Here is a 26,064-nt window from a genome sequence, read left to right on the forward strand (position 1 = left end):
GAAAGTTGATTTCGCATTTATAGATTTCTTTATCGACATTTAGTTAGTATGATACCTTTAGTAAGATACCATTTAGAAAGACGTGCCTTTACGTTTTATTTTTTTTCCATTTTGCATTTGAATAATATATAAAAACATAAAACAAAATCTATAGATTTTAAAGACATGTGAACATATATCCTAATTACTGTATAGCAATATTAAGACATCATCATGATTCTCAGGAATGATTATTTATTAAAATTTATTCTGAAATAAATTTGTTAATATGTTTTATAATTTTCCCACAATCACTGAAATCAGGAAAGACATGAAGAATGTGAAGAAGTTTTGATATTTCTATATTGTGAAATTTGATATCTTCCAACATTAGAAACTTTAAATTTTGCAAATTTTCATTGTTTGATTAATATAAATCAACTTTTGAAAGCCACTTGGAAAATCTGAGTTTTAAGATTAAGTTAAACACTTTGTGTCAAAATTAAAAATTTAATTAAAGATTTAATGTTTAAAATGTTTTCTCGACAAGTTTTAAAATTATTTATACCTTAAAGAAGTCAAACAGTTTCATTTCTGATTCATAAAAATTGTAAAAAAAAGTTGTTGCTTTTTAGAATTAAAGAAAACTGACTTTAATCCTTAAAGGTGTCTACACACTAAAAGCAATTTTCGTCAAAAATTGCCTTTTTAAAAAAATCTGACGTTTCTGCCTACAAGGATAGGGGAAATTTTCTTTAAAAAAGACATTTTTTAAAGAAATTGCTCCTAGTGTGTAGAGGCCAATGATAAAGAAAATGATTTTTTCTGAATATCTAAATTTGTTTTTTTTTTCAATGTAGGGGATTTTAGGAATCTAAGATAGTTTTTTTTGCAAATCTCTAGCTAAATATTTGTTAGGGGAAAGTCGTCTGCCTTTAAATGCAGCAGCCTTCAAATGTTGCGATTTTTTCGTTGTTCTCAAAAGCATAAATTATATTCTATTAACTATTAGGTAGCTATCCATCATCCTCACAAATCATCGAAAAATGGAGAGCCTAGCTCCTATTTCCTAGATGCTAGATAAAAAAAAAATGAAAATGAGCTCTAAACTGTAATTTTGATGTTCCACAAATCATGTGATTTTTCATAGTAAAAATCATTTTACAAATAAATCTTCCATTGTGACACATAGAAGGTTAATCAGGCTTAATATTTCTGTTAATACATTTTGGTTCAGATGACACAATTTTTGTGGGTGGCAAAAATTTGCAAATATCACCCTGCAGCAGCCTTTAAATGCTAATGTCGTATGCCTTTAAATCCTATCTTTCCATACATCAAAACATGTGAAATCGAACTCCTACTTTTCTCTGACGAACGACATACAAATACTTATAACATGCTATCTTGCTGCGGTCGGGATGTTTCAAGTTGACAATTTTCAACTTCAATGGCTTTTTCTTCCAAATTTTCATGTGCAAAACAGTGCTTCAGAAAAATGTGAAGAAAAGTTATTGTTTAATGTCTTTTGACTGCAGTGATGATTTTAGTGAGTGCGTTAGGCTTCAATCTAATCATTTATAGCCCATTTAGTTTTATTGATTCAATATTCTCAGTGAAAAAAAAACATTTAAAGGCACCTGCCTCGCGTTTGAAGGCAGACTATGCCAGCTGCCTTCATACAAATCGACATCACTTTTTTAATTTCCTCAGAAGAAAAAACTGAAGACTTGCGAGTGCTAAATGAGGTAATCATATACGCCGAATGAACAAGAGAATTTTTTGGTGTAGTAGAAAATAAAATCCATTTTGTGGATTCTTCAGAAAAAAATCTTAAATTTGGAACTCCATTTTTCGTTTGAAAGCAGACGACTTTCCCCTATATAGTAAACATTTAAACCCCAAAGAATTTTAATATTTTTCCTATGGTGCTCCACGGATTAAAAATTAATGCATAAATCATTCAAAAGATTGCTCAAAATACCCTAGAAGTAATACAATTATTAATTTTTCGATAAAAACTAGTTATCGCTTATGAATCGGTTCATTACTGATTTAAAACCGATTGGAATCGGTTCAGTTTGTCAGAAATTCCAAAACCTGTCTAACAAGCCTTAATGTGATGCCATTCAGTTGAGAAATACGCTCTCTAGAGGATTCTTGATTTTTGACCTTGAAAAACCGTTATTAGGAACGATTTAACGGTATTTTCCTATGTTAACGATCCTTGGGTCATCTATGGGGGGGTCCCCTAAAGATACCAAGCTTCTATCTCTAACCGTTTGGCCTCTAAAGTTGACGACAGTCGGACAGACAGAGGGACAAACAGCGTGACGCAAAAAAACTCGAAACTTCAGATTTCCAAAATTCAAGGAAAATACGATCCCTTGGGGGCCTTGGGGCGATAAGAAGTTGAAAATATAACTCAAAATCAAGGGATTTTAATACTGCTCGCTCTGTGAAGTTCAAGCAGTAAAATTGCATACCAAATCGAGAAAGAGTTATTTATTATTTACGACTCCATGTTTTAAGATTTCAAGAACTTAACGTGTTAGTTGTTTTCTCTTTAATCAATTTTATTAGTCAATATAATATATTTGAGGTTTGAGCTTTTTTATAATTTCCATCCAATTTCTTGTCTATATTTAATGTGTTTAAAGTGGTTAAAGATTAAAGTGATTAGAATTAGATAAGGAATTTTGCAATAAAGAACCCAAGATAAAGAAGGAATTATCTAATTTAAATTTTTAGTAAAAATAAAATTAAATAGTGATTTTTTCCTTGGGATTTTTCTTTAAAAATCTGCGTAATTTATTATTTTAACCCTCTAACGGTGTTTTCTTTAATATGCGAAAAAAAAGTTCTAAAACAATGTTTTCTAGGATAATTATGATCCAATAAAGTCGAAAAAACCATCCATTCTTCATTAATCTCTTTTAGTTTAGGCGCTAGATGAGAAAATATAAAAATTTTTTGAAACTCTTTTTGCTTCTAAAATTCACATTTTTAGTTTTTTCAAATTTTTTAAATAAAATATACAAAGTAGAATGACATATCTTTCGGAGGAATTTTCAGTCTAATAGGTTGTAGCAGATTGTGAACGGAAAAATAGACCTTTCTTGACTTTTTCTCTTTAATTCTTCACGACGTTTCGAGGATGGATGTCCTCTTCATCAGGTTTCGAATGTGGAGGAAAAATCACGTACAGGTGGGAAATTCTGCTGCTGCAATGCACTTGAACTTTTTTACAAATCTTCACTCTGAAGATTTTTCCTCCACATTCGAAACCTAATGAAGAGGACATCCATCCTCGAAACGTCGTGAAGAATTAAAGAGAAAAAGTCAAGAAAGGTCTATTTTTCCGTTCACAATCTGACATATCTTTCAGTAAAAAATAAATTTATTTTAGTCAGATAACTTTAAAACGGTATTTTTATGGAAATTGGAAATGAGTTTTTTTTCACAAATATTTTTTGTTGCTTTTTCTCTGACCTGTCACACAAAACTGGGAATAGCAACAAAACGAAGAGTCAAAATGAGTTCAAACTTTCAAGAGATGTTTATATGACTATTACCGATGGCGATGACACTATAGCACTTTTAAATAAATAAAACCTTTATTGTAAATGTGATTTTTGTGAAGACCGCCTGGAGGCGGGCTTACCCGTTAGAGGGTTAATAATAATAAAATGTTTAAATATTAAAATATAGTCAAAATATCTTGAAAAAACTTTTTACAAGCCAGGGCATATTTTATTATTGATTATTTTATTCCACTCAAAATTAGGAACATTTTTTTTATTTAGTTGTTTTTTAGTATCATTGGTGCAGTAGATTCCTTAATAAGAGGGTTCTTTATGATTACACTAACTCTCTCTTTGATCTGCGAGCGATAAAAGCGATAAAGATAAAATGCCAATTACGAATTGAAAAGGATCTGAAAATCCGGTAAAATTCAATTTTAAACATATTCACCATAATCACCATAAGAAAATGTTTTTCTTGATATCTCACAGGCGGCGCTGAAGTAGGACAAAGGCAAAACAAAGTGGTGGAAAAAGTTGGACAGTTCTGGAAAAGGAAAAAAGTGAAAATATTGTGAAAATTGATGTCGTGAAGGTGAAAAATGGAAATGAAATACTTAAGCTGGAGTCTAGTGATACTTGGATTGTCGTTAAATCTTCTGGGAGTGTTTTGGTGGGCAGCAATTGTCTTCGGGAGTGTCTCATTTCTTTTAGGGTTAGGATCAGTTGAAAGGGCATCTCTGTGTTGGCCCCTTTTTTGTGGCGCTAAAACTAATCTTCCGCCTCAATTTTAGATTTGTGGCCGTTCTTTACTTACAGCATGAGCACATGGACAAGTTCTTACAGAATGACATTCGAAATCCTCTGCAGGAGACTAAAATACCCCTTGGCTTGAATCTCGGTAAACAAAAATCTTTTAATGTTCTTTAATTTTTCCTTTCCTCTTTATTAGTTTTTCATCAATTTTTCTTTACTCTGCATGTATTTTTATGGTATCTAAAAAAAATTGTCGTGCATGAATGTTGTGAGCTCTCGATGTTTTCTTCCCCGCGTTTCCGGGAAAGTAATGGCAACATTTTCCCCGTGCAGTTTGCGACCAAAAACCAATAATGTTGATTGCGCCGAATATAAAAATACAAACAGAGTCAAGGAAAGTTAAGAGTCACGTGGATGCTCGCAAAAAGAGTCTCATTGACACGGGATTTGAAATTCTATTCAAAAAACATGGAAAACACGCAGATGGAACGGGAGGAAAGAGTTCGGGGCAACCTGAAGAGCAGCAGAAACTCTGGAAGCCCTTTGAGAATATCAAGATCTACACAGAGAGGCGCAAATCCTACGATTGTCCACCGTCTAAAGATCATGCAGAAGCCTCTGTAGCGGTCGGCGAGGATGTTTCTGTGCTCAATACTCCTTCAAAGTCCACTAAATCTGATTCATCTCCCCGGAAATCCAAGAAAACCGTCCTGAGTGGCAACAAACAAATCGACATACTCTTACATACAATCATCGACTATATTATTCGGGACTTCATTGATTCCTGGTTTTGCTCCCTGTCTGAGGACAAGGAGTTCAGTGAAGTCAGAGTCAGGAACTCCATTGAGGAGTTCGTCACAAATATCTGCACTCGGTGAGTTCAGGGTCTTCCTTGGGATTACCTAAAATACTTTCTCTTAAAAAATAGCATTCTTCTCAGGATAAAATCGACTCAGTGGCTTCCACTGATCACCACGAAGCTCATTGATGATGTGGCCACTCATACGAGACTCTACCGTCTTGCTCAGCAATCTGTAGCTGCAACAAATGCAGAGGATCCAAAGTGCAGGCTCTCGGACAAACTCTCTCCTCAGAGGAATAACAAACAGAGACACCACAGACGCAACAAAAGTGAAACTGACCTCAATTGGCATCTTGGTGAGTCCTAATTTATTTTCAATGATTTTTTTCGTAGTTTCTTGGCAAAAGAATTTCGACTTGTTGCACTGGAATTTCATTACCCTCGTTCGAGATTTAATTAGAGTTGATCAGAAAAGTTTTTCAAGATTAAAGATAAGATATTGAAAGCTGGACTGCTACTGAAATTCTGGAAGTTTATGAATGCAAATTTTGGGTTTTAGGTATTTAAACCTATTCAGAATTTTCACCATTCGGGATTTTGGCCTAATCGTGGTTTCGGCTTTTCGGGATTTTGGCCATTCTGGGTTTGGGACCCATTCGGGATTTTGACGTTCAGAATTTTGGCCATTCCGGGATTTTGACCGAGATTTTGTTTAGTCTTTGAGACAAAATCAACATTACTCCTCACATAATAAATACTATGCAGGAGGTCCTTGGGTAAAGTCATTATGCGATAGATGCGAAGATAAAAGTGCGATCAATCGCGTTTAATCCTGACATGCTTAGGGGGAAATTAGGCATTTTTAAATTTGGGGCAGCTTTGTAATATGGATTTTTCTCCTATTTCAAAAGAAACAGCCTTATCATAATGTAGGGGAGACCGGGGTACTTTAGCCAGCAAATGCAACTTTTTTTTCGCGCATGATTTGTGAAAAAATGATAAGGTTTGTCTAATATTTTTATGTTGCATAAGTAGCATTAGGTCGATTAGGTCATTGGCTATATGAAACAGTTTAGTTCAAAGCTCTAAAATCCTTGATTTTTTGTAGAGAGGATAATGAAAATAGTATGACACATTGGCTACACTTGCCCCGCCCTGGATAGATAGGGGAAACTGGGGTACCACCGAACACTGCGATTTTTTAAATAGGTATTGCACCTCAGAGGGCAAGACCTATATGAAACCATAGATACTATAGTTTTTCAACATAGTTCACGTACTTTAGAAATAAAAATAATTTTTCGTAATATTGTCAGATTTTGAAAATTTTAGTCATTTTATATATCGACCTGGAAAATGAAAATAAAACAAGTTTAGTAAAATTTCAGTACACCAGTACTTTCCTACATGTTCTGGGATAATATTTATGCATCTACTAAGGAAATTAATGTTCACATTTTTTTAAAAGAATATAAAATCCATCACAATGTTGGGGCACTAACAAACAGGAAAATTTCTCACAATTGCAGATGTCGCGAGCGTAGCTTGAATGGCAAAATTTTTCCTCTTATCATTCTTACTCTTCATCTCCCTCTTTCTTCGATTTCTGAAATTTATATCCATTCATGGGATTTTCATTCAAGACTCAGGAGAAATATAGTTTCAAGAACCCAATTTTGCATTAAATGATTCTTAAATGATTTTAATCAAGGATTGACGAATGATTTCTCGATTTTATCACAAATAATCAAAAGAGCGCGCAAAATTTGAACTTTAGGTAAAATGTTTGCCACGATTTTAGTGGCGCTGCTTTCCACTCAGAAGTCGAATGTTGTCAAAATGATGAAAAATGCATTGAAAAATATGTTCGGTGTGCAGTGCTTTAGTTTTTTGCTATTTTAGTCACTCATTCTAAATTTTGTAGTGCTTTTTTCAGTATTATTTACATTTTCAATACCTTCTTTATAATTAAGAGTTGTGGTGAATGCCCAAAATAACTTCAATGAGTGAGAAAAAGAGGTGTTTTTTGGTGTCCCAGAAAGTGTTTATTGGTACCCCGGGTGGTTGGAAAAAAGCGAAAAATGCATGGTGATACAATTTTCCTTTTTACGGATAATTGAAGTGCTTCACATCATCCTTGTATACATTAATATGCAGCCTATACCTAAGACTATAACATGGGGTAAGCAACATCTTTCTAAAATTCACAGTTTTCATAGGAAATTCAGTCAAAATCGCATCATTCAAAAGTGTATGGTGGTACCCCAGTTTCCCATATAGCAACTTTTGGGGTGCTAATTGCCACCACTTTTCCAGACGAAATTTCAAATTGGAGATACCAAATATTGTTTTACTTGATACACTAAAGCCCACTGATGCTAAATATGTCACTTAAACCTAAAGAAAAGGCTTTAGCCGACTTTTTTATGACATTTTTGTAATTTTGGCAAAATTGATGCACACATCCTGAAAAAATCTATTTCACAAATTGCTCATCCGAATGGCAATATTGCATGGAATATCAATAGTACTTTTTCATCTAACAATTACCCATGCTTAGTGAAAAATCATTGATAGTTTTATCCCGCCACGGAGGAGTGGTTACATCTGCCCCGAGGGCTGTTTCAGTGTTTATCATCTTACATAAAAAAGTAGATAATTATTGTTCAAGTGAAAAATATCTCTTAACAAACTTTATTAAACCAGAAACTAAGTTAAACTATGAGATTTTGACTAACAACTTAGAAAACCAAATGCTGGGCCAAAAATTGTAACATCAAAATTACAATTTTATACCCATTTTATCAAAATGCTTCTAAATTGTAGGATAACAGGATCAGACTTATAAATATTTCTGGGAATATGGGGATTTGTTCCTGCTTTCATTAAAAATACTTTGCTCAATATACATATTAAGGGAAACGAGAAAAAATCCACTGTCTACTTCTATCCGTGGCTAATTGTACCCCGGTCTGCCCTAATTTAATTTCTCAATCTGTTTGTGGAGCTAAATGATATCATGATAAGGCTCAATTTTATTTAAAAATAGGAGAAAAAATCCAATTTCAAAGCTATCTAAATTTCAAAAGTGTTCTACTTCCTTCTATTCCCGGAACAAGCTGTACTTACCATAATCTTATTTAGACTTTTACCCCTCTTGATTCCATATTGCACTACAAATTTTATCCATAGTCGAGTTCCTCAAATTTGAACGACGGTTGCATTCAAAAAGTAAAATATAAGGTTATGTAAAAGAAATTTTGTATGGAGTCTGAATTAGAACTATTTTTCTCTGGTATTTCCTCAATATTGTCGTATTATATTAATTTCCTTAACAAATTCCACCTATTTAACAACAAATTCAATTGATAAAATTCTCTAAAGTTATTTTTCTTGATTTAGGAAAAGTGAATTTTACATGAATTCCGTTACGTTTTTGAAAATATTGTTCAAATTTGAGGAGTGAGAAATGTCATTTATACCCCCCAAATATTCAAATTTGAGGAACTCTTATCAATTTCTATTTTCATCTTAATCTAGAATCTAGAAGCTCAGCAACTCTGGTGCTTGAATAAAACGCAAAATCTTTTTTTTTTGTATCGATCTAAAATCGATTACAATTTATTTACTATTTATTTCTTTATTTTCAAACGCAATTTTCCACAAGTGTATACAAAGGTTAAAATATTATTGTAAAGAATAGCTTTTTATGCTGGTATATTTTTCTCAAAAAAAAAGTCAATTTCTCCCGTTTAAAAAAAATCTACAAATCTGTCAACAATGTATTTTTTGCAAATTTATTTATTTATTTTTTTTTACAATGAAGGAGTAGAATTAACTGAAAAGTTGGGTAAAAAAAATTGAAGAGGCCAGAGTGGGAAGGGAGGGGATTTTAGAGTTTAGATTGTTTAGAAGTCCTCGAGGAAGAAATACTGCCCGGCTCTCTTTTGTTCCACATCCTTCACCGAGTTGCTCTTGTTGATGCGCGGCCTGAAGTTGTTGGGATCTCGACGGAATGTAATTTCCAGGAGTTCCAGGAACTTATTCATGCCGTTGAGGAGGGATTGGGGAGTGTGGGCAGTGGTATTGACAGAGGGTTTACCCTCGAAGACAATCACACGATCAGCCATGTAGGTGGCCATGATGAAATCGTGCTCTACCACAAAGCCTGTCTTTTTGGCATGAAGAATAAACTTTTTGATGACCTTGGCGGCAATTAGACGCTGTTCGGAATCCAAGTAGGCTGAGGGTTCGTCAATCAGGTAGACATCTGCTGGTTTTCCCAGACAAATTGTCAGGGCGACTCGCTGAAGTTCTCCTCCGGAGAGATCTTGGACATTCTGGTCCATGATATCTTCGATCTTTAGGGGCTTCATGACATCAGCCACAAATTGAGGATGAACATATGCATCCCGAATTCTCTCGCCCAGTAAATGCCGAACAGTTCCCTGATGTCGCGGAGCAATCTTTTGGGGTTTGTAGGAAATATTGAGGACAGGGAGTTTTCCAGAACCCTCATCGGGTTCGAGATTTCCGGCCAACATTCGGATGAATGTTGTCTTTCCCGTACCATTTTCTCCCAAGAGCACCAAAATTTCCGAATCACTGAATTGTCCCTGTTCCACAGTCAAATTAAACTCTCCCAGGGATTTCATCATCTTGGGATAGATATAGTGATTCATACGCTTGATCTCTTCGGTTGCGGATTCGGACACTTTGAATGTGAGTGATTCCGTGCGGAATCTCATATTTTCCGTGGGTACAAAGCCATCCAGGAAGATATTAATACCTTCCCGGACAGAGAAGGGCATTGTGATGACACCATAGCAACCGGGAACGCCATAGAGGCAACAAATAAAATCTGATAGATAGTCCAGAACTGAGAGATCATGCTCAACCACAATGATAAATTTATCCGGACGTATAAGAGACCGAATGCATTGGGCAGCATTGAGACGCTGTCTAACATCCAAATACGACGAAGGTTCGTCAAACATAAAAATATCTCCATCCTGAATGCATACCATAGCAATGGCAAAACGTTGCAATTCTCCACCGGATAGAGCAGAAATTTCCCGATCGGTAATTTTTAGCAAATCAAGAGCTTCTGCCGTTTCTTGTCGATTTTTCCGTTCATCCCTTCGCTCCAGCAAGTCCTTCACTGTCCCTTTCACGGCTTTGGGAATCTGATCGACATACTGTGGCTTAATAAGAGCCTTTAGGGAATCCTCGAGGATCTTGGTGAAGTAATTCTGAAGTTCAGAACCACGGAAATGAGCCAAGATTTCCGTCCAATCCGGTGGATCGTTGTACTTTCCAAGATTCGGTTTTAGCTTTCCTGCTAGAATTTTGAGAGCAGTAGACTTACCAATACCATTTTGCCCAACTAGTCCCAGCACCTCTCCCGGACGCGGAATTGGCAACCGGTGGAGCTTGAAGGAGTTCTTTGAGTACCTATGCGTGGTGTGCTGATCGAGATTGCTGGGGATATTGATGATCATAATGGCATCAAAGGGGCATTTCTGAAAAAAACAGAAAAATTCTCGTTTCATGATCCGTAGAAAATTTTCACACGATTTTAGGTGTAATTATTTCAAAATCACACCTATTGTAATCAGCATTTTGATCGACTTTCTCCGATCGGTCTGAGATTCACAGAGTAGATATTTTGAGCATTCCTAATGCCGAAAATTTTTGCTGGCACTATTTTTTTTTAGAAATTTTAGCGTTTTGAAATATTTCGTAAAATGAGTTCCGCTTTGAAAGAATATCTTGGGATCTCTTGACGTAATACTCTTGTATTACGTCGGCGTAATACAACGTTGTATTACGTCGGCGTAATACATAGCTATAAATGGGTACTAAAGGCCCACAATTTGTCAAGATAGCTTTTAACAAAAATAATCAATTTTAAGAAAATTCCTTTTTTTTTTTAAAAAATATTACGATTGTAAGATCGTTAGAGCTCTTCAACATCTGAATGTGATTAAATTATTTATGTTTCGGAACATTATTTAATACAGGGATATTAGAAGCTATGTGAAACTCTATGTTAGAAATTAAAAGAGAACTGCATCATTGCCAAACATCGTCTTTAAAATGAAGAAGCGAATTAAAAGAAATCATCGTAACTGCAGATAAATGCTTTGAAGGATGCATATATCGCGAATAATCATGATACTAAGATTGGAAAATAACTTTTATGCGAAGCCTTGAAAATTCCGGACAGGAGAAGATATTACCGATACTCAAAAGCGATTATGCTCGATAGAGCAAAGGAGTAACTTCGGGCTGTTAGAGTCAAGTATAATTGAACAATTCGTCAACAAACAAAACTATAGTGTGTACTTGAGGGAAAGGTCATACGGTAATTTGGACATTCAGAAGATCACTGGAAGTCAAGGACCATCTTTTTTTATGGTATGGACTTACATGACGGCATATTATCTCTTTCTATTGAGGTTTTAGCTGAGATTCTTTACAATCTTAGTTTTTGTGGTCCGAGGTGAAATCCGACCTCGTCATATCGGGCTCAAATTTTTTACATGCTTGATCACTTATAAATCACGAATATCATATACGCAAAAAATCAATTTTCGTGGACGGTCCATCCCGTCCGTGTGAACTTAGCGTTAAAGTGAATAGTAATGTGTATAGAGAAAATAGTCCTAGTAATCCTAATACCCCAAATAACTCCATCTCATGAGATTAGCTGAAAATTTGTATATACACGCGTTTTGACACTCATAGATCAGAACCATATCGTTCAAAAACCAATTTGTCCCGCCGGCCGTCTGGCCAGCCGTTTTTGTGTAGTAGGGTAAGATTGGGTAATTTGGAATCATGTTTAATTTGGAACTTTAAGATTTCCTAAGAATTTTAAATGGCAAAAGCAAGAAACAACGAAGATTTACTCTTGAATGTAAAGTCTTGTACTTCTTTGTGGTTTCCTTTTTCTCTTTAAGCATCTGAAACAGTGGGAAAATCTGAAAATTCCAAAATAGACATGATTCCGAATTATCCGATGTCACTCTACAAACGCCTCTGGCGAGAAAATGAAAAAAAGATATAGCCAATCGGTTTTTGGCAGCCTAGAAGTAACCGAAGTCAGATCCACCCCTCTTTCCAAAACTTTGGCACATTCCAAAATATTTTCTCAATAATTTTAGCCCCTATGGCGTGGATCGAGTTCAAATTTTAGTATGTTATAGAAGGGCTTAAGAGGTTTCGATAAAAAAAACTTAAGCCTCTCAGACCCCTGACCCGAGCTAGGAGTCAAAAATATAAAAAATGGTTAGTGTGAGAGCTCATAATTTTGGACAGTCTCTAAATTTGAACATTTTGAGGATAAAATTGGACACTATAAATAAATTAATTAAAATTATGGATTTTTATTCCAATATTTGATAAATAATGAATTCTATCTAAATATTTGCTCTTTTTGAATACGTTAAATTTTGAATATGATTTGAGTTGAAATTGCTTTGTTGAAAATTCAGTGTGAGCAATTGCTTACGAGAAATATAACAGAACTTCGTGTTTATTTCAGTCTTATTTTCAGCTGTGGTGAAGTACTAACAAATTTTCTTCGCTATTTTTAAGTGATATTATTAAATATTCGTCGAATATTGTGTATTGTGTTGATTCACATTTATAGTGACTTGTTGATTTCACCTGAAGTGAGATTTACCTTGTGAATTAGATTTTTCGTGTGAAAAATGGGCAATTTTTAAGAGACTCCCCTGTGAGGTGATATTTCTTATTTTGTAAAGGTGTTTTTTTTTTTTCTAGAAATTTCGTGAAGTTTTAGATTTTGTTATGACTGGGTTGTATAAATGCCTGGAGAAACAAAGGAGCATCATCTCTACGAACGAGATGTAGTAAGAAAAACCTTGAAAGGCTCTCGGAAAGGTCAGGGAATGAACGAATCCGCGAGTAATTGGATTACCGAAATCAAATCACTTTAATGAATGATATGGCAAGTTTCCGGGCTTCTTGTGACATTCTACATGAACAGGAAGAGGACTTGGTAAGATTTGTTCTTGAAATAGAGAACAATGGGCATCCTACTGAGGCTATCCAAATATACAGCCAAGGTGTTCAAATTTATAGCCAAGGTGTCCAAAATTCGAGTCTAATTCACCTCTACATATCAATTCATTTTTAAACATATTAAGACTAATTTTAGTAAATTAGTCTTGAAAATCAATTAGTATTGAAAATATCTCACTTCAAACTTAGAGCATTGATGCTTATGGGCATCCTGTCCAAAATAATGAACCCTTACACTATATCTTGTCAGAATTTGAAGAAAAAATGATTATTTGGAAAGCTCTCATAGAATACTGGAATTTTTTTGACTCCCCAACTTCTGGTTTAATTGAAGGTCCTAATAAAAAAATTGATGTCGAATGTTTCGAAAACTACATCAGTGTAGTTGTTGCCTGTAAAGAATCTCAGCAATCATAAGCGTACCTGGCGTACCTGGGCTTACCACTGGACTGCACATTTCACTTTTGTGCATTAATCATCCATTTAATAATTCTTAAACCAAATTTGCATTATTTATGTTAAAATATCCTTCAAGTTTGCCCCAATCCGAATTGGCAATGAAAGAATCACACACCTATAAGCTGATTTAGGCCTATCACTGACTTTCTACTAATCCCTTGACTAAGAACAGCTGTTCACTTCCTAAGGATACTCACCTTCACACAGATACCACATCCAATGCACAGTTCCTCAGACAGAGATGCAATCTTTGAATTGGGCGTCACTTCGATGCACAACTTGCCCATCCGGACGACAGGACAGCATTTTTTGCATTCCTGTCGACATCTCTTGGGTTTGCACTTGTCCGAGCTGACAATAGCAATACGGGTTTGTTTGCTAGTCTCCTCGGCAGACTTATTTCGTGACATTTTCTGCAATGAAAGGCAAAATGGAAAAATGAGATCAAGATTTGTGTGTGAATATTGCTTTGCTGGACAGTGAAAGTCCCCAAAAACGCACCATAACCTCACTCTTTACAGAATTTTCTCACTAAAATTGATGAATTCTGGGATTTTATGGATATTTTGGTAGTAATTTGATGCAGGGTGACCTTCTGGGGAGATTAGGAGGGTAAAATGGGCAGTATTCCCCAATTACCTGGTATTTTTCCACGAAAAAAACTGGAGAAAAGGCGAACGCTCACTGCGTGTCAGCCTCAATTCGTGTCGAAAGAGGGTGATGAGTTTCATGAAATTTCAGTGAAACATTAAAGTCCATTGAAACATTGATGAATTTGGTATCAAATACAGTGAATTTTTTATAAAATTGAGAGAAATGTAATCCAATGGATTTTATGAGTAATTTATTGTACCATTTGTTACACATTAATTGAGAGATATTACAGGAAATTGGAGAATTTCTTGTAAATGTTTCATGAATTTTAAACCCTTTTGAGAGGGGAAATGAATGTTTCATGTGTTTATCACATATAGCGCTATGATACATAGACACTCCTGCCATCTATTGGATTCTTTGTTAAAATTTGTAGGAAATGCCGCGATTCAGAAGAACGTTGCAAATTCAAAATTCTACACAAAAACGATCGATGAGCAAACGCTCCTGGATCCGGAAATGAAACTTCTGCATGCCTTTTTTGATAATTGTGGCATTTATCAGAAAGAATGTCTCAATGACAATGACCTGGAGGGTGAGTTTCTTCTTTGAGGATTTTAAAATCAATTAGAAATTTACTATTTCCGATTGATTTGTAGATTATCTGACACATATCATGGAAACTGTACTGTATTTTACACTTCCTGAGGAGGATTTTGCATGCCTGCCTCTCAGGACATTCCTCTGTACCTTACTGGCTAATGTTGTTGTAAAGCCAGCACTGGAAATGCTTGCTGATCCCGATTTTATCAATCTCCAAGTTGCTAGGCTTTTTGTCAAAGAGCCTCCTCCGGGTGAATTTTTGCTAAAGCTGATACGTCAGTGTTCGGATTTATCAGAATTGAGAGCCTGTCGACAGTTGATAACCAAAGAAATGGATCTGGTTGGTAGTTTTTCTCCTCAAAGAAGGAGAAAATCTATGATAGAAATTTTATAATTGTTCCTTTGCAGAAATACAAAGATCCCAATTATGCAGCTGAATTGGCAAGTCTCAAATATGCCCAGAAGTTAATTGATCTCAGAATTAGTTATATTCAGAATAATAAACTCACGACAAATCGATCAGAGAGGGAAAAACTCTCCTCAACCCTCCCAATTCTCAGTTTAGATGATCTCCTGACAAAGGAACTTGCTCTATCTTACTACCTGGACTACCTCAGTATTCTCAATCTTCAGAAGTATGTAATATTTTACTTAACTGCCCAGGAATGGAAGTTGACAGTGAATCAGTCTTTGGGGGATTTGCAAGCAAATAGAGCTAAAGTTTCGCGTGAAGAAATTTTCAGGGTACTCAGAGATAAAGCTCAGGGTCTCTATCGGGAGTATCTTATTCCCCCTTCCACCAATTGCTTAACAGTTGACCCAGGGCTTGTTGAAGTACTCAATATAAAGCTGAAAGATATTTCGTTACCACCGGAAAATAGCTGGTTCGATTCCATTTGCAAGTTTGTCTATGAAAAACTCAAAAATGAAGACATCTTCCTGGCCAATTTCTACCACAGTTCAGCGTACAAGAAACTCCTTCTGGAACTTGATGTTCTGGGACACAATCAGGAGGTTCTAGATGTAGATATGACCTTGAGTGGATTGGGATCTAATGTTGAGAGTGGTAGTGACAATAATTCCGGTGATATCGCTTTTGACGATGATGATAACACGGAAGATGAAAAAATTGAAGTTACCACAATGGGAAAAAGTGACCAAAATCCAGATATTCGTATCACGACGGCAGACAAGGAAATCATTGGGATGGGCTATGATCTGTCAGTTTTGCCATTTCTTGCCCAGGATGGGGCTAGTTTCAAGCATTCCCGATCTCACAGTGACTGTACGGGAATTGTGGCCAGTTTGCCGGATGTTCAGTCAGATCCTCTGAGGGATGGCGTGTTGCGCAAAAGGGAGGATGGGGATCATTTGGATGTGAAGACAATACAGGAGAGAAAGTGTTCGCTGAATGAGACTGAGATCAAGTACAAGCTGACAGCCAAGATTATCCAGACGGCTCTTATCAGCGATGGACTCTATGCAGTTTATGCTGTGCAGGTGTCCGTCGTGGAGGACAATCACCACAAGAGCTGGCACATCTACAGAAGATACTCAAAGTTCCTGGAACTCAAGAAGATACTCCAAAAGAGGGTAAGTTTTTTTCTTAACATTTTTATTTTCAGGAAAATTATTTGCAAGGAGTAACTTATATATTGAGAAACCCTCGTCAATTGTCCGAGAAACGCTTCGCGAAAGCCGAGAAACCTACTTTTTGCATCGCGAAATCCGAGAAACCGAATTTCAGCATCGCGAAACCCGAGAAACCGAATTTCAGCATCGCGAAATCCGAGAAACCGAATTTCAGCATCGCGAAACCCGAGAAACCCCAAAATTGCATCGCGAAACCCAAAAAACCAGAAACCCTTGTCAGAAAAAATGGAAATGAGTTACCCCTTGATTATTTGTTAAAAGATAGAAGTATCGAATATTGAGAATATTTTGCAAATTTCTGTAAAATTTTTGTGAATATTCTGAATATTTTGGCAATATTATTTTCTCAGCAAAATGATCCTTCTTCAATTCTTTACATATTTTAGTCAAGAAATCCAAGATATATTTTTTTTAAACAGAAAACACAATTTAAAAGAACTAAACTTTAACCTTAATCAGAAACTTGTTTTCCGGTACTCTTCAATTTTTCCCATTTTTCCTGAAATAGAAAATTTTAGTTTACTTCCCTATCATCTTTAAGTCGTATAATTCCAACGGAATAAACATCTTGAATCAAAAAATCAGTAAATTTTGTCAGTAAAAAAATCATTTTATCAGAGAAAAAAAGGGATGACAAAGCGTCCCAGCTTTGCGAAATTATCGAATTTGTTACTTAAATGCTATGCCTCAAAATTGCTTTCGTATCACTTATAGTTCTTTGGTTCACAACCAATTCATAAATCACTCAAACGATTGCCCAAAATAATTTTAAGACTGGTAGAATTGATTTTCAGACAAAAATTACTTATCGGTTCATAATCGGTTCATTACCGGTTCGTAACCGATTGAAATTGACTCCAGCTTGTGAAAAATTCCAAGACCTTTCCAACGAACCCAAACATGATACCGTTCGGTTGAGAAGGACGCTATCTAGAGCCTTTTTTAACCTTTAACCAAAAAAAAAAGCCGTTACTATTTTCTACGTAAAAAACGGTATTTTCACATAATGACGAAATTTCTGAAAACTAAACACGAAACTCTAAAACATTTCGAAAAATTAAAGAAAAAATTGTACGACGAGTTAAATTAAGTTAACATCATAAGTTAACAACCGATTTAAATCTATTCATAAATCACTCAATAGATTCCACAAAATAGTTTAAAGAGTAGGGTAAGTGTGCCAAATTTCGTCATAGTTGCATGCAAGCGCCAAAGTCTCAAGTTTGAAATGTAATATATTTAATAGAAATTGATTTTTTTCATTCCTTCTACTTTAGGAGTGTTGCTTAGAGCCTTGTAGACAGTATATCGTCTTTATTTACTTTAAAATTATTCTTAATACATTTTAAAATAAATAAAAATGTAGACATAGCTTTGGTGCTTTATTTCGGCCACCTTCATTCTCATAGTTCCTTGCCCTTCAGGAATTCTTCCAATGCCTTTTTCACGTCATCTTGTTTGTCGAAGCTACATTTTTTGTTATTCTTTTGGATTGTATAATCTCTAGAGTATGTAAAAACTAGAAATTCATGGAAATTTCAGGAACAAAAAAGGTGGCCGGAATTGCAAGCTGGCCGGAATTTGGCACACTTACCCTAATAAAAATTATATTCGAACAAAAGTTACTTATCGTTTCATTACCGGTTCACAACCGATATGAACCGGTTCATAAATCACTCAAAATATTTCCCAAAATACACCTCCGGAGTAATTTGATTGAATTTCGTTTAAAAATTAGTTATCGGTTATGAACCGGTTCAGTACCGGTTCACAACCGATTGGAACCGATTCAGTTATGTCGGAAATTCCAAGACCTTTCCAACGAGCCCAAACATGACCCCAATCGCTTGATAAATGCGCTCTCTAGTGTCTTTTTAATCTATGACCTTGTAAAACCGTTATTAGGAATGATTCAACGGTATTTTCGTATCAGGACGAAATGTTCGCCTGAGTAATCTCTAAAACATATCCAAAATTGAAAAAAATCACACGACGCGTTTTCGAGCAATCCTAAAAACATAATGAAGCCCTGACTTGTAGTAGAGCTTAGCCAAGAGGAAGAATCCTTTCCGAAAGGTTCAGAAAGTCTCCTTGCTCTTTTCCGTAGCTCAGGAGGCTGTAATTATATAGTTGCCGGATAAGTCGTTCCTTTAGCGTCCAGAATAGAACGGCCCCTAGTGTCAAGTATAGGGCGATTAACTCTTTTGTCTCTTTTGGGACTCTGAGTACCCAAAGCAGCATATGAATATTCAGTGAAAAACAGTGTTTTTTAATTATTCAGAACTGAGAAAAATTCAATTCTTTTGGATGATTACAAACTATAAGGATGTCCAAATATAAGATATTTTTTGTAGGACTGCAATTAATTTCTGCGCTTAGATATTTTTGATTAAAAAATGATGATATTGGCTTGCAGCATATGCTGCGGTCCGGAAAGAGTTAACGACACTTGAATGATGGCAATCTGGATGTTGCCTCTCCGGCAACAACTTTCGGACAATTCTAATTTTTCCACTTCAATTTTGATATTCTCTAAATAATTTTTGTTGTATTTTTGGTGACACATTAATTTAATACAAACTTCGTAAAATGTTGTACTTTTTTCACAAACATTGTTCGTAAAATGATCATTTGACGAACATTTTTTGTACTTTTACAAACATTTGTTCGTAAATGTTCGTAAACACACAGGAAAATGTTCGTAAAATCTTGTCATTTGTTCGTAATTTTTTGTTCGTCTGACAAAATTTTACGAACATTTTCCTGTGTGTTTCAGAACATTTACGAATATAATATTGCTACACCTCAAAATCTGTTTCGCACCTGGATATGTCCTTTTTACGCAGTATTGTAATTGCTCTATAATTTCATCCGAAACGCTGTTCCAATATTTTGCATGAAAGCAAAATATTATTCTTTCTGGAAAACTCAACCGCGAGTGCGATGAGCTGATCTTGATGCTGTTTGAGAAGACACCCTGTTTCTCGTAAATATGTTTAAGATTTTGTCCTTGCCGACACTCTAAGACTTCTTGGAATTTAATCCCAATCCAGCTCCCTGTAGAGCAGAACGGCACTGGAGAAGATGGTTTCTCTTGGAGCTGATCAAGCCCTTTCCATTCTTTCCACTTCCTCCTGAAGGTCAGTCGGAGGCCCCCAAGGGGGAGAAGATCATCAATGTCGCTTTCCGTGAGCTGCGAGAGTAATTTGAAGGTTATGCCGGTTTTTGGTTATTGCCGGTAACTTTAATTAAATAACACAAACTCATTCACCTTGTAAAGTGGACAATATTTCCTCACACTTTCACTCAACCAGGGAGCTCCTTAAAGCTAAATCTTTACAAAAAACTGTCTAATTCACTGAACACAACACCTTCTTCAGAATCTGACGTCGCATGACATTTCAAAATGGGGGATGATGAAAATTTCAAAACGTTTCGTGAAATTTTGCTCTTTGTTCTTAATTTTTTGTTTCTTTGACAAAAAATTACGAACAAATGATAAAAATGTTCGTAAATGTCTGTATATTGCGCAAACATTAGCAAAACATTACAGACAATCGGCAAAAATGACCGTTAATGAAAAATTAACGAGCACGATTAACGAATATTTGTACAAACATTTACAAAATACTATCTGTGTATAAATCGCTATTTTGCAGTACCCTGAAGAGATAATTAGGTTGATGCTAAATCTGGTGAGTTCAGCGGACGCTTTAGTTATTTTCCACTGCATCTCATATTAGCTTTGCTTTGGTTTGTTTTGAGATGTGGCCTGGAGTTGTCGTGATGATATACAACTTTCCTGTTCAAGAGGTTGTTCCTTGTTTTGTGCAATGTCCCTCTACAAACAATCAAACTACTGACAGCACTGACAGTATAGGTCTGGGTCGGTGGCAGCCAAAATCCCGAAAGCCAAAATCCCGTATGGTCAAAATCCTGAAGGATGCCGGAATTATCCGGATGATAGTCTGTGGAATAATTTTTCCCAAAACACAGAAAATTTCCCTTTGCCTTGCTTCCAGCAAGCGGAGGTGCAATTGTGAGAGTAGCTGCGGGATTTCGGCCTTCGGGATTTTAACCAGTATCCGTCTGAGTCAGTTATATGTCCGTGTGTCTGTGGTAAGATTTCGAAGTAAATTACTCCTTCATGATCCCACCAAATGGATATAAGCCCTCTCTATGCTGTTAAGCTTGGTTTACTGACTTGATCAGCTATCTCAAAGCGTAGCTTTCAAGTCCTCTTTTGAGTTACATTGGCGTATAGCACCCATTTTTTTGTGTCCAATGCCAATGAGTATTCTAGATGCATGGAGTATCCAGAGGCCCAGCTTTAATACATGTAGCCCACATTTCTCAAATGTCGAAATGTAGTTAGGGGAAAGTACGCTCCCTTCGAACGTTCATGCCTTCGAATAATGAGAATTTTCTTTTTGTTTTTCTACAGCACTTATACATTTCCATTAAATATTAGTTGGCTTATCATCAATTGTTGATAATTTCGTGATAATTTAGTGTAATGTCCAACGTACAATAACTTTTGTTTGTAAACATGTTTTTAAAATTTTCTAAAAGAATGAGCGAGATGACTAGATCTAGATCTCACTCATTCTCATTGAAATGTCAAAAACATGTTTACAAAACAAAAGTTATTGTGCGTTGGGCATAAATCTCTTACGAAAAACAAAAGAAATTCACATTATTCGAAAGCATGAACGTTCGAAGGGAGAGCACTTTCCCCTACATTCCTAATGAGTGCTGACGAATACTTTTATCGTATAAGAACCAGTTAGCCTTGGAGGTGTGGGGTAGCTCAGAAAAAGTAAATTTTCCCCAAAGCTTTCGGCTTGGACTCCAAGCCTTCCTCTGTGGTCAAACATTAAGATTGCCTTTGTGAGAATTGCATTTATCATACAGAAGCCCAAGTGGTTTTTCAAGAAATACTACCACCAAAAATATTAAGTAAATTATTTTAGAGGCAGTTTAAATCGTAAGATTTCACCACAGACGAAGGCTTGAAGTCCAAGGTTTGGGATAAATCTGCTTTTTCTGAGTGAGCTACCCCGTACCTCCAACCTCAACGGTTCTCATAATGATGTATTTCTATATCTCACGTTGAGCTCTAATGCAAGATTTTTTGTAGAAGTTCTGGGATTCTCTTCCAGGACGGATCTAATGTCCTAGACACACTTACGACTAAAGTCCAGAGATGACTAAGCTAGTTCATAGCCAAGTCAGTTCCTGACACACTACAAATGAGGCTTAGCATTCACTGGTATCCGCAAAAAATAACTTTCCTGAGTTTTTTATGGTTTTTATGCAGATATTTCTACTGAAATGCACTAGTAGTACATTGGGAATGAAACTACTTTTAAATTTACTTCACAATTCACGTATAACAACAAGAATTATTCACTAGAATTACCTAAATTGGCTTAAGTCGCGAGTTAGCTTCCACCTCACAAATAATTGCAATTAACAATAATTATTGGACGTGTACTGAGACATGATATTACAAATAGTTTCATTTTCAGAGGAGTATTAGTGCATTTCAGTAGAAATATCTGCATAAAAACTCAGGAAAGTTATGTTTTGTGGATACCAGTGAATGATAAGTCTCGTTTGAAGTGTGTCAGGAACTGACTTGGCTATAAACATTGCCGCTCTGAATATGGATAGGGAAATGAGAGTGTCCCCTATCCATATTCAGAGCGGCAATGGCTATAAACTAGCTTAGTCGTCTCTGAATTTTAGTCGTAAGTGTGTCTAAGGCATAATAGTTGTGTCATCCGATCATCTACCACTCCTTTTCTTATCTTTAAGATCTATATTGCCTTTCCGGATTGGGAAACCAGCAATGTCGCTCACAGGGTTAATTATAGCCGCCATACACCTTCTCCATTATCTTCACTCTTTAGCCAAGTTTAAATTAGGAAAGCAAAGAACTTCTTACTTGATTCTTCGTTTGGTCCACTATCATTTAAATAAAAGGTTAACCTTTGTGGTATTTACCAGCGCTAAATGAAAACTCGCAAATTACTTTTAGAATTGTTTTCTTCACCATGAACATCTTACATCTGACATCCATAGACGGTCGACGAGATGGCGCTGCGGTATTCAGGGCATATCTTCATGTTGTCTACCACATCTCTCCTTTTTACCATTAATTTCAAATTACAAGAAAAGCTCCTTGCAAAAAATCACGTTGGCTTTGATGTTAAGGGTTCTGTGTCTGCATTGCTGGAACTTTCTTCAGATGAGCTATATTTCTCTCCAACTTCTTTCCAGTCTCCAAGTCCTGGACGAGAACAGCTGCCTCTGATTTACACCTTATACTAAGTTTTCCAGAAGACAGTTTGAAGTTTACCCTTGTTGGAGGTTTCGCGTCAACACCATATCTCCTACGTCTATTTTCGATGTTTTTTCGGCGATCTGTTCTGCCTTCTCCACTTCTCCATTTTGTTGGGGCCAGTAGGGAATGGTGTTGTTCAGGAAGATTGCGTTTTCCTTATGCCCTAGAAACACTTACGACTTAGGCCGAGAGACAGCTTAAAGTAATTATAATCAAATTAATGATCAATTACATTTCCATCAGTTTCTGACTAAGCCGTCTCTCGGCTTAAGCCGAGAAATGGTTTAGTTTGTGGAAAACTGATGGGAATTTAGTAAAATCAATATTTTGATTATAATTACGTTAAGCCGTCTCTCGGCTTAAGTCGTAAGTGTTTCTAGGGAATTACAGTATCGCTCTAATTCATTACTCACAAACTTCTTTGCGTTGTCAAAAGTTATTGTCCGTGGATATTCAAGTCTTGTAAAAATCTTGTCTAGTCGCAAAATTGTCTTTCTTGAAATGATTTTGTTGGTAATTTCGATTTATAAGTAACGACTGAAATAGTCGATAAACTACCAAAAAATATTCGGTAGATTACTGACGGCAATTCGTATAAGAAGGTCAAGGAGATGAACTCCCTCCGGATGCGTCAGGGGGTGCAATCCTTTCAGGACAGGAAAACACAAAATTCTTTGCCAAAGCTTTCGACGCTTCAACGCGTCTTCCTCAGTGGTCAAATCTGTGATTTGTCTCTAAAATTTTGTTCGCACTGTCTGTCTACTACTCCAAATGAGGATTTACAGGGAAAATCGGGAATTCGTCGCGGGTACTCCTTCTTGGACAGTGATCTGAGGCCAACTCAATCAATGTCCAAGGAGTACTCGCGACGAATTCCCGATTTTCCCTGTAAATCCTCATTTGGAGTAGTAGACAGACAGTGCGAACAAAATTTCAGAGACAAATCACAGATTTGACCACTGAGGAAGACGCGTTGGAGCTCGAAAGCTTTGGCAAAGAATTTTGTGTTTTCCTGTCCTGAAAAGATTGCACCCCCTGACGCATCCGGAGGGAGTTCATCTCCTTGACCTTCTTATACCAAAATATATTCTCCTGAAGGTAAGGGTCAGCAAGGGTTCTAAGAAGTCGATGGCTAAGTCGATCCAGAAACAAAGTGGTAGTTCTCCTTCTTTACATGGGATCGGGTTTATTTGGAACCGATGCCAATCGACAACCTTTACATGACTGTACCATCTTCACTACATCTAGATCTAAGCCGGGCCAGCAGACTCGGTCTCTCAGTCTCCTTTTCATTGTCGTTTCACCTGGGTCACCCTTATGTCCCAGCTTCAACATACCGTAAGTGCGAGTGACATTGACTCCATCCTTTTCGTAAGCTTTTCTTTACTTCTAGAACTTAGGGATGATCTTTACCGATCCAGTCTACCATGTCTGATCGGTGAGAACCGTTCTTAAACATTAGAATTAAAGAAAAGCTTACGAACAGAAGGGAGTCAAAGCATCCGCATTTACGCTACGTGTTCGTAGATTTTTCAGCACCACGAATTTGCTTCCTCTGATGACACAGTTTCCTACAGACTTGATAAAAGAACTCAGAAAATGTTTTCCAAGACCTTTACGTTTAAAAGAAAGCCTTAATGTTGATATCTTAAAGAGAGATAAATAAATAAATAAATTTTACTAAAGGATTGCCTTGTTGCAGTTCCCATCTCTGGGCAAACTACCTTTTCCCGCCAAGAAAGCATTCCAAAATACTCAAAGAACCGTCCTTGAACACCGAATGGCAATTCTCAATCAGTTCTTGCGTGAGATTTGTATTAAAGCCCATGGGAATGATGACATGAATGCCATTATTCGGGACTTTTTAGAGCCAGACACCAATGACAAGAGGATGCAGGGCGGAGCCGTCATCCGAACGGTGAGAATCCGTTTTTATTGATTTCCTTGAAATCGGTTTTCAGGATCAATTTTTCTTGACAGATTGAGAGTTTGGTGAATCCACTGAAAACTGGCATGAGGACTATACGGAACATGCCGGATAATTTAGTGGGGGGATTGGCTAAGATTTTCCTGGGTAGGGGTCCGCTGAAGGAGCAACCGTCATTTCTGGGTGTTACTTCGTTGATTCAGCTGGAATCTTCGGAGTATCCAGCACTGGCATCAGCTCTAAATCTCCTGGATGAAGTGTTTGATCTCCAGACCCGATCCCAGTGGCTGCGAAGGGGTATCATCAATCGTCTCCTAGGTGCTCCTTGGGTCAGTAATACGGCCAATAAAAAGATCATTCATGGTGCAAAGAGTCTAATAGAGGTGGACAAGATTGAGATTTTGCTATCGAGTGTACTGAATAGCATCTGGCCAGATGGTCGGCAGGCCCGAAAGAGTGTCCCACGGGAGGACAATACAAAATTGCGTACACGAATGGCAGCTAAAATAGCCCTTTTTGCCCTCCTGTCGGACGATCTGAAGCATGTTGTGGGTTCAGAGACCACACGGTGGGGCTTGCTGAACTTCTTCTCGATGTGGCAGTACAAGAAACTCAATCTGCGACTCGTGCTTGTCCTCCTCAATGATATATTGACTCTTCTCTATCAAACGGACAGTATGACAAAACATGTCGATAGACAGTGATTATCTTTTTTTATTTGTGATTAATTTACTATTTTAGTTTATTTTCGCCTTTTTGTGACTTTTTTTTAGAGAAAGACTTGTAGAGTGATGTATTAGCGTAGGGAAAAAGGTGAGGAGAAAGAGATTTAGCTTAAATGGAAATAAATTAATTAGATGATATTTGTGTATTATTTAAATACGTTTCCCCATTCCCTTGCCCATTCCACCAAGATTTAGTGCTGTTTAGAAGAGACTTTAGATTTTTTTTCACGCTGAAAAAACTGATCAAGGGGCTTATCAGCACCACATTTTGAGACTTAAATGCTTAAAGGAAGAATGCAGTAATATAATTTTCAAGGTAAGAAATACGCATTCCTAACAAAATGGTAAGTATATTTTACATAAAATTTGATTTATAAATATTTTTGGCAATAAACTTAAAATCATTGCTAAAAAAAGAGTGGCAAAGCTTCACGGGCTTTGCGAAGTGCTCGAATTCTGACTTAGATGCTATACCTCAAAAATACCTTAGCATCATTTATTCCTTAGCGGTTCTCACCCGATGTAAACCGATTCAAAAATAACTCCAAATATTTCGCAAAATACACATCAGAAGTGTTAGAGTTGATTTTCGGATAAAAGTTAGTTATCGTTATGAACCGGTTCAGAACCAACTGGAACTG

The 26,064-nt window shown here is 36.4% G+C and overlaps 2 protein-coding genes across 6 annotated transcripts in view; one reads left to right on the forward strand and one right to left on the reverse strand.

The window, feature by feature from the left end:
- The window catches only part of LOC129809608 (sorting nexin-13-like), a 55,043-nt gene extending 29,482 nt beyond the window's left edge, over positions 1–25,561 (forward strand). The window contains exons 2-10 of one of the 4 annotated variants that reach the window (XM_055859562.1): positions 4,059–4,218; positions 4,298–4,404; positions 4,593–5,133; positions 5,188–5,417; positions 14,603–14,761; positions 14,826–15,109; positions 15,178–16,362; positions 24,474–24,689; positions 24,752–25,561. In XM_055859562.1, the coding sequence (XP_055715537.1) occupies positions 4,106–4,218; positions 4,298–4,404; positions 4,593–5,133; positions 5,188–5,417; positions 14,603–14,761; positions 14,826–15,109; positions 15,178–16,362; positions 24,474–24,689; positions 24,752–25,402 (3,486 nt within the window). In that variant the 5' untranslated portion in view covers positions 4,059–4,105 and the 3' untranslated portion in view covers positions 25,403–25,561. The remainder of the gene's footprint in view (positions 1–4,058; positions 4,219–4,297; positions 4,405–4,592; positions 5,134–5,187; positions 5,418–14,602; positions 14,762–14,825; positions 15,110–15,177; positions 16,363–24,473; positions 24,690–24,751) is intronic. The other 3 variants (XM_055859563.1, XM_055859564.1, XM_055859566.1) reach the window with 3 other exon arrangements.
- Positions 8,836–14,306, reverse strand: LOC129809609 (protein Pixie). 2 transcript variants are annotated; one of them, XM_055859567.1, is made up of 3 exons: positions 14,212–14,306; positions 13,770–13,985; positions 8,836–10,583 (listed from the first exon to the last, which is right to left on the reverse strand). In XM_055859567.1, the coding sequence occupies exons 2-3, from the start codon at positions 13,980–13,982 to the stop codon at positions 8,970–8,972; spliced, it is 1,827 nt and encodes a 608-aa protein (XP_055715542.1). In that variant the 5' UTR covers positions 13,983–13,985; positions 14,212–14,306; the 3' UTR covers positions 8,836–8,969. The 2 variants fall into 2 exon arrangements, with proteins under 2 accessions (XP_055715542.1, XP_055715543.1); XM_055859568.1 differs by having other exon boundaries at positions 14,074–14,298.
- Positions 25,562–26,064: the final 503 nt, after the last annotated feature.

Source organism: Phlebotomus papatasi, chromosome 1 (assembly GCF_024763615.1).
Source record: "Phlebotomus papatasi isolate M1 chromosome 1, Ppap_2.1, whole genome shotgun sequence".
Classification (NCBI taxonomy): domain Eukaryota; kingdom Metazoa; phylum Arthropoda; class Insecta; order Diptera; family Psychodidae; genus Phlebotomus; species Phlebotomus papatasi.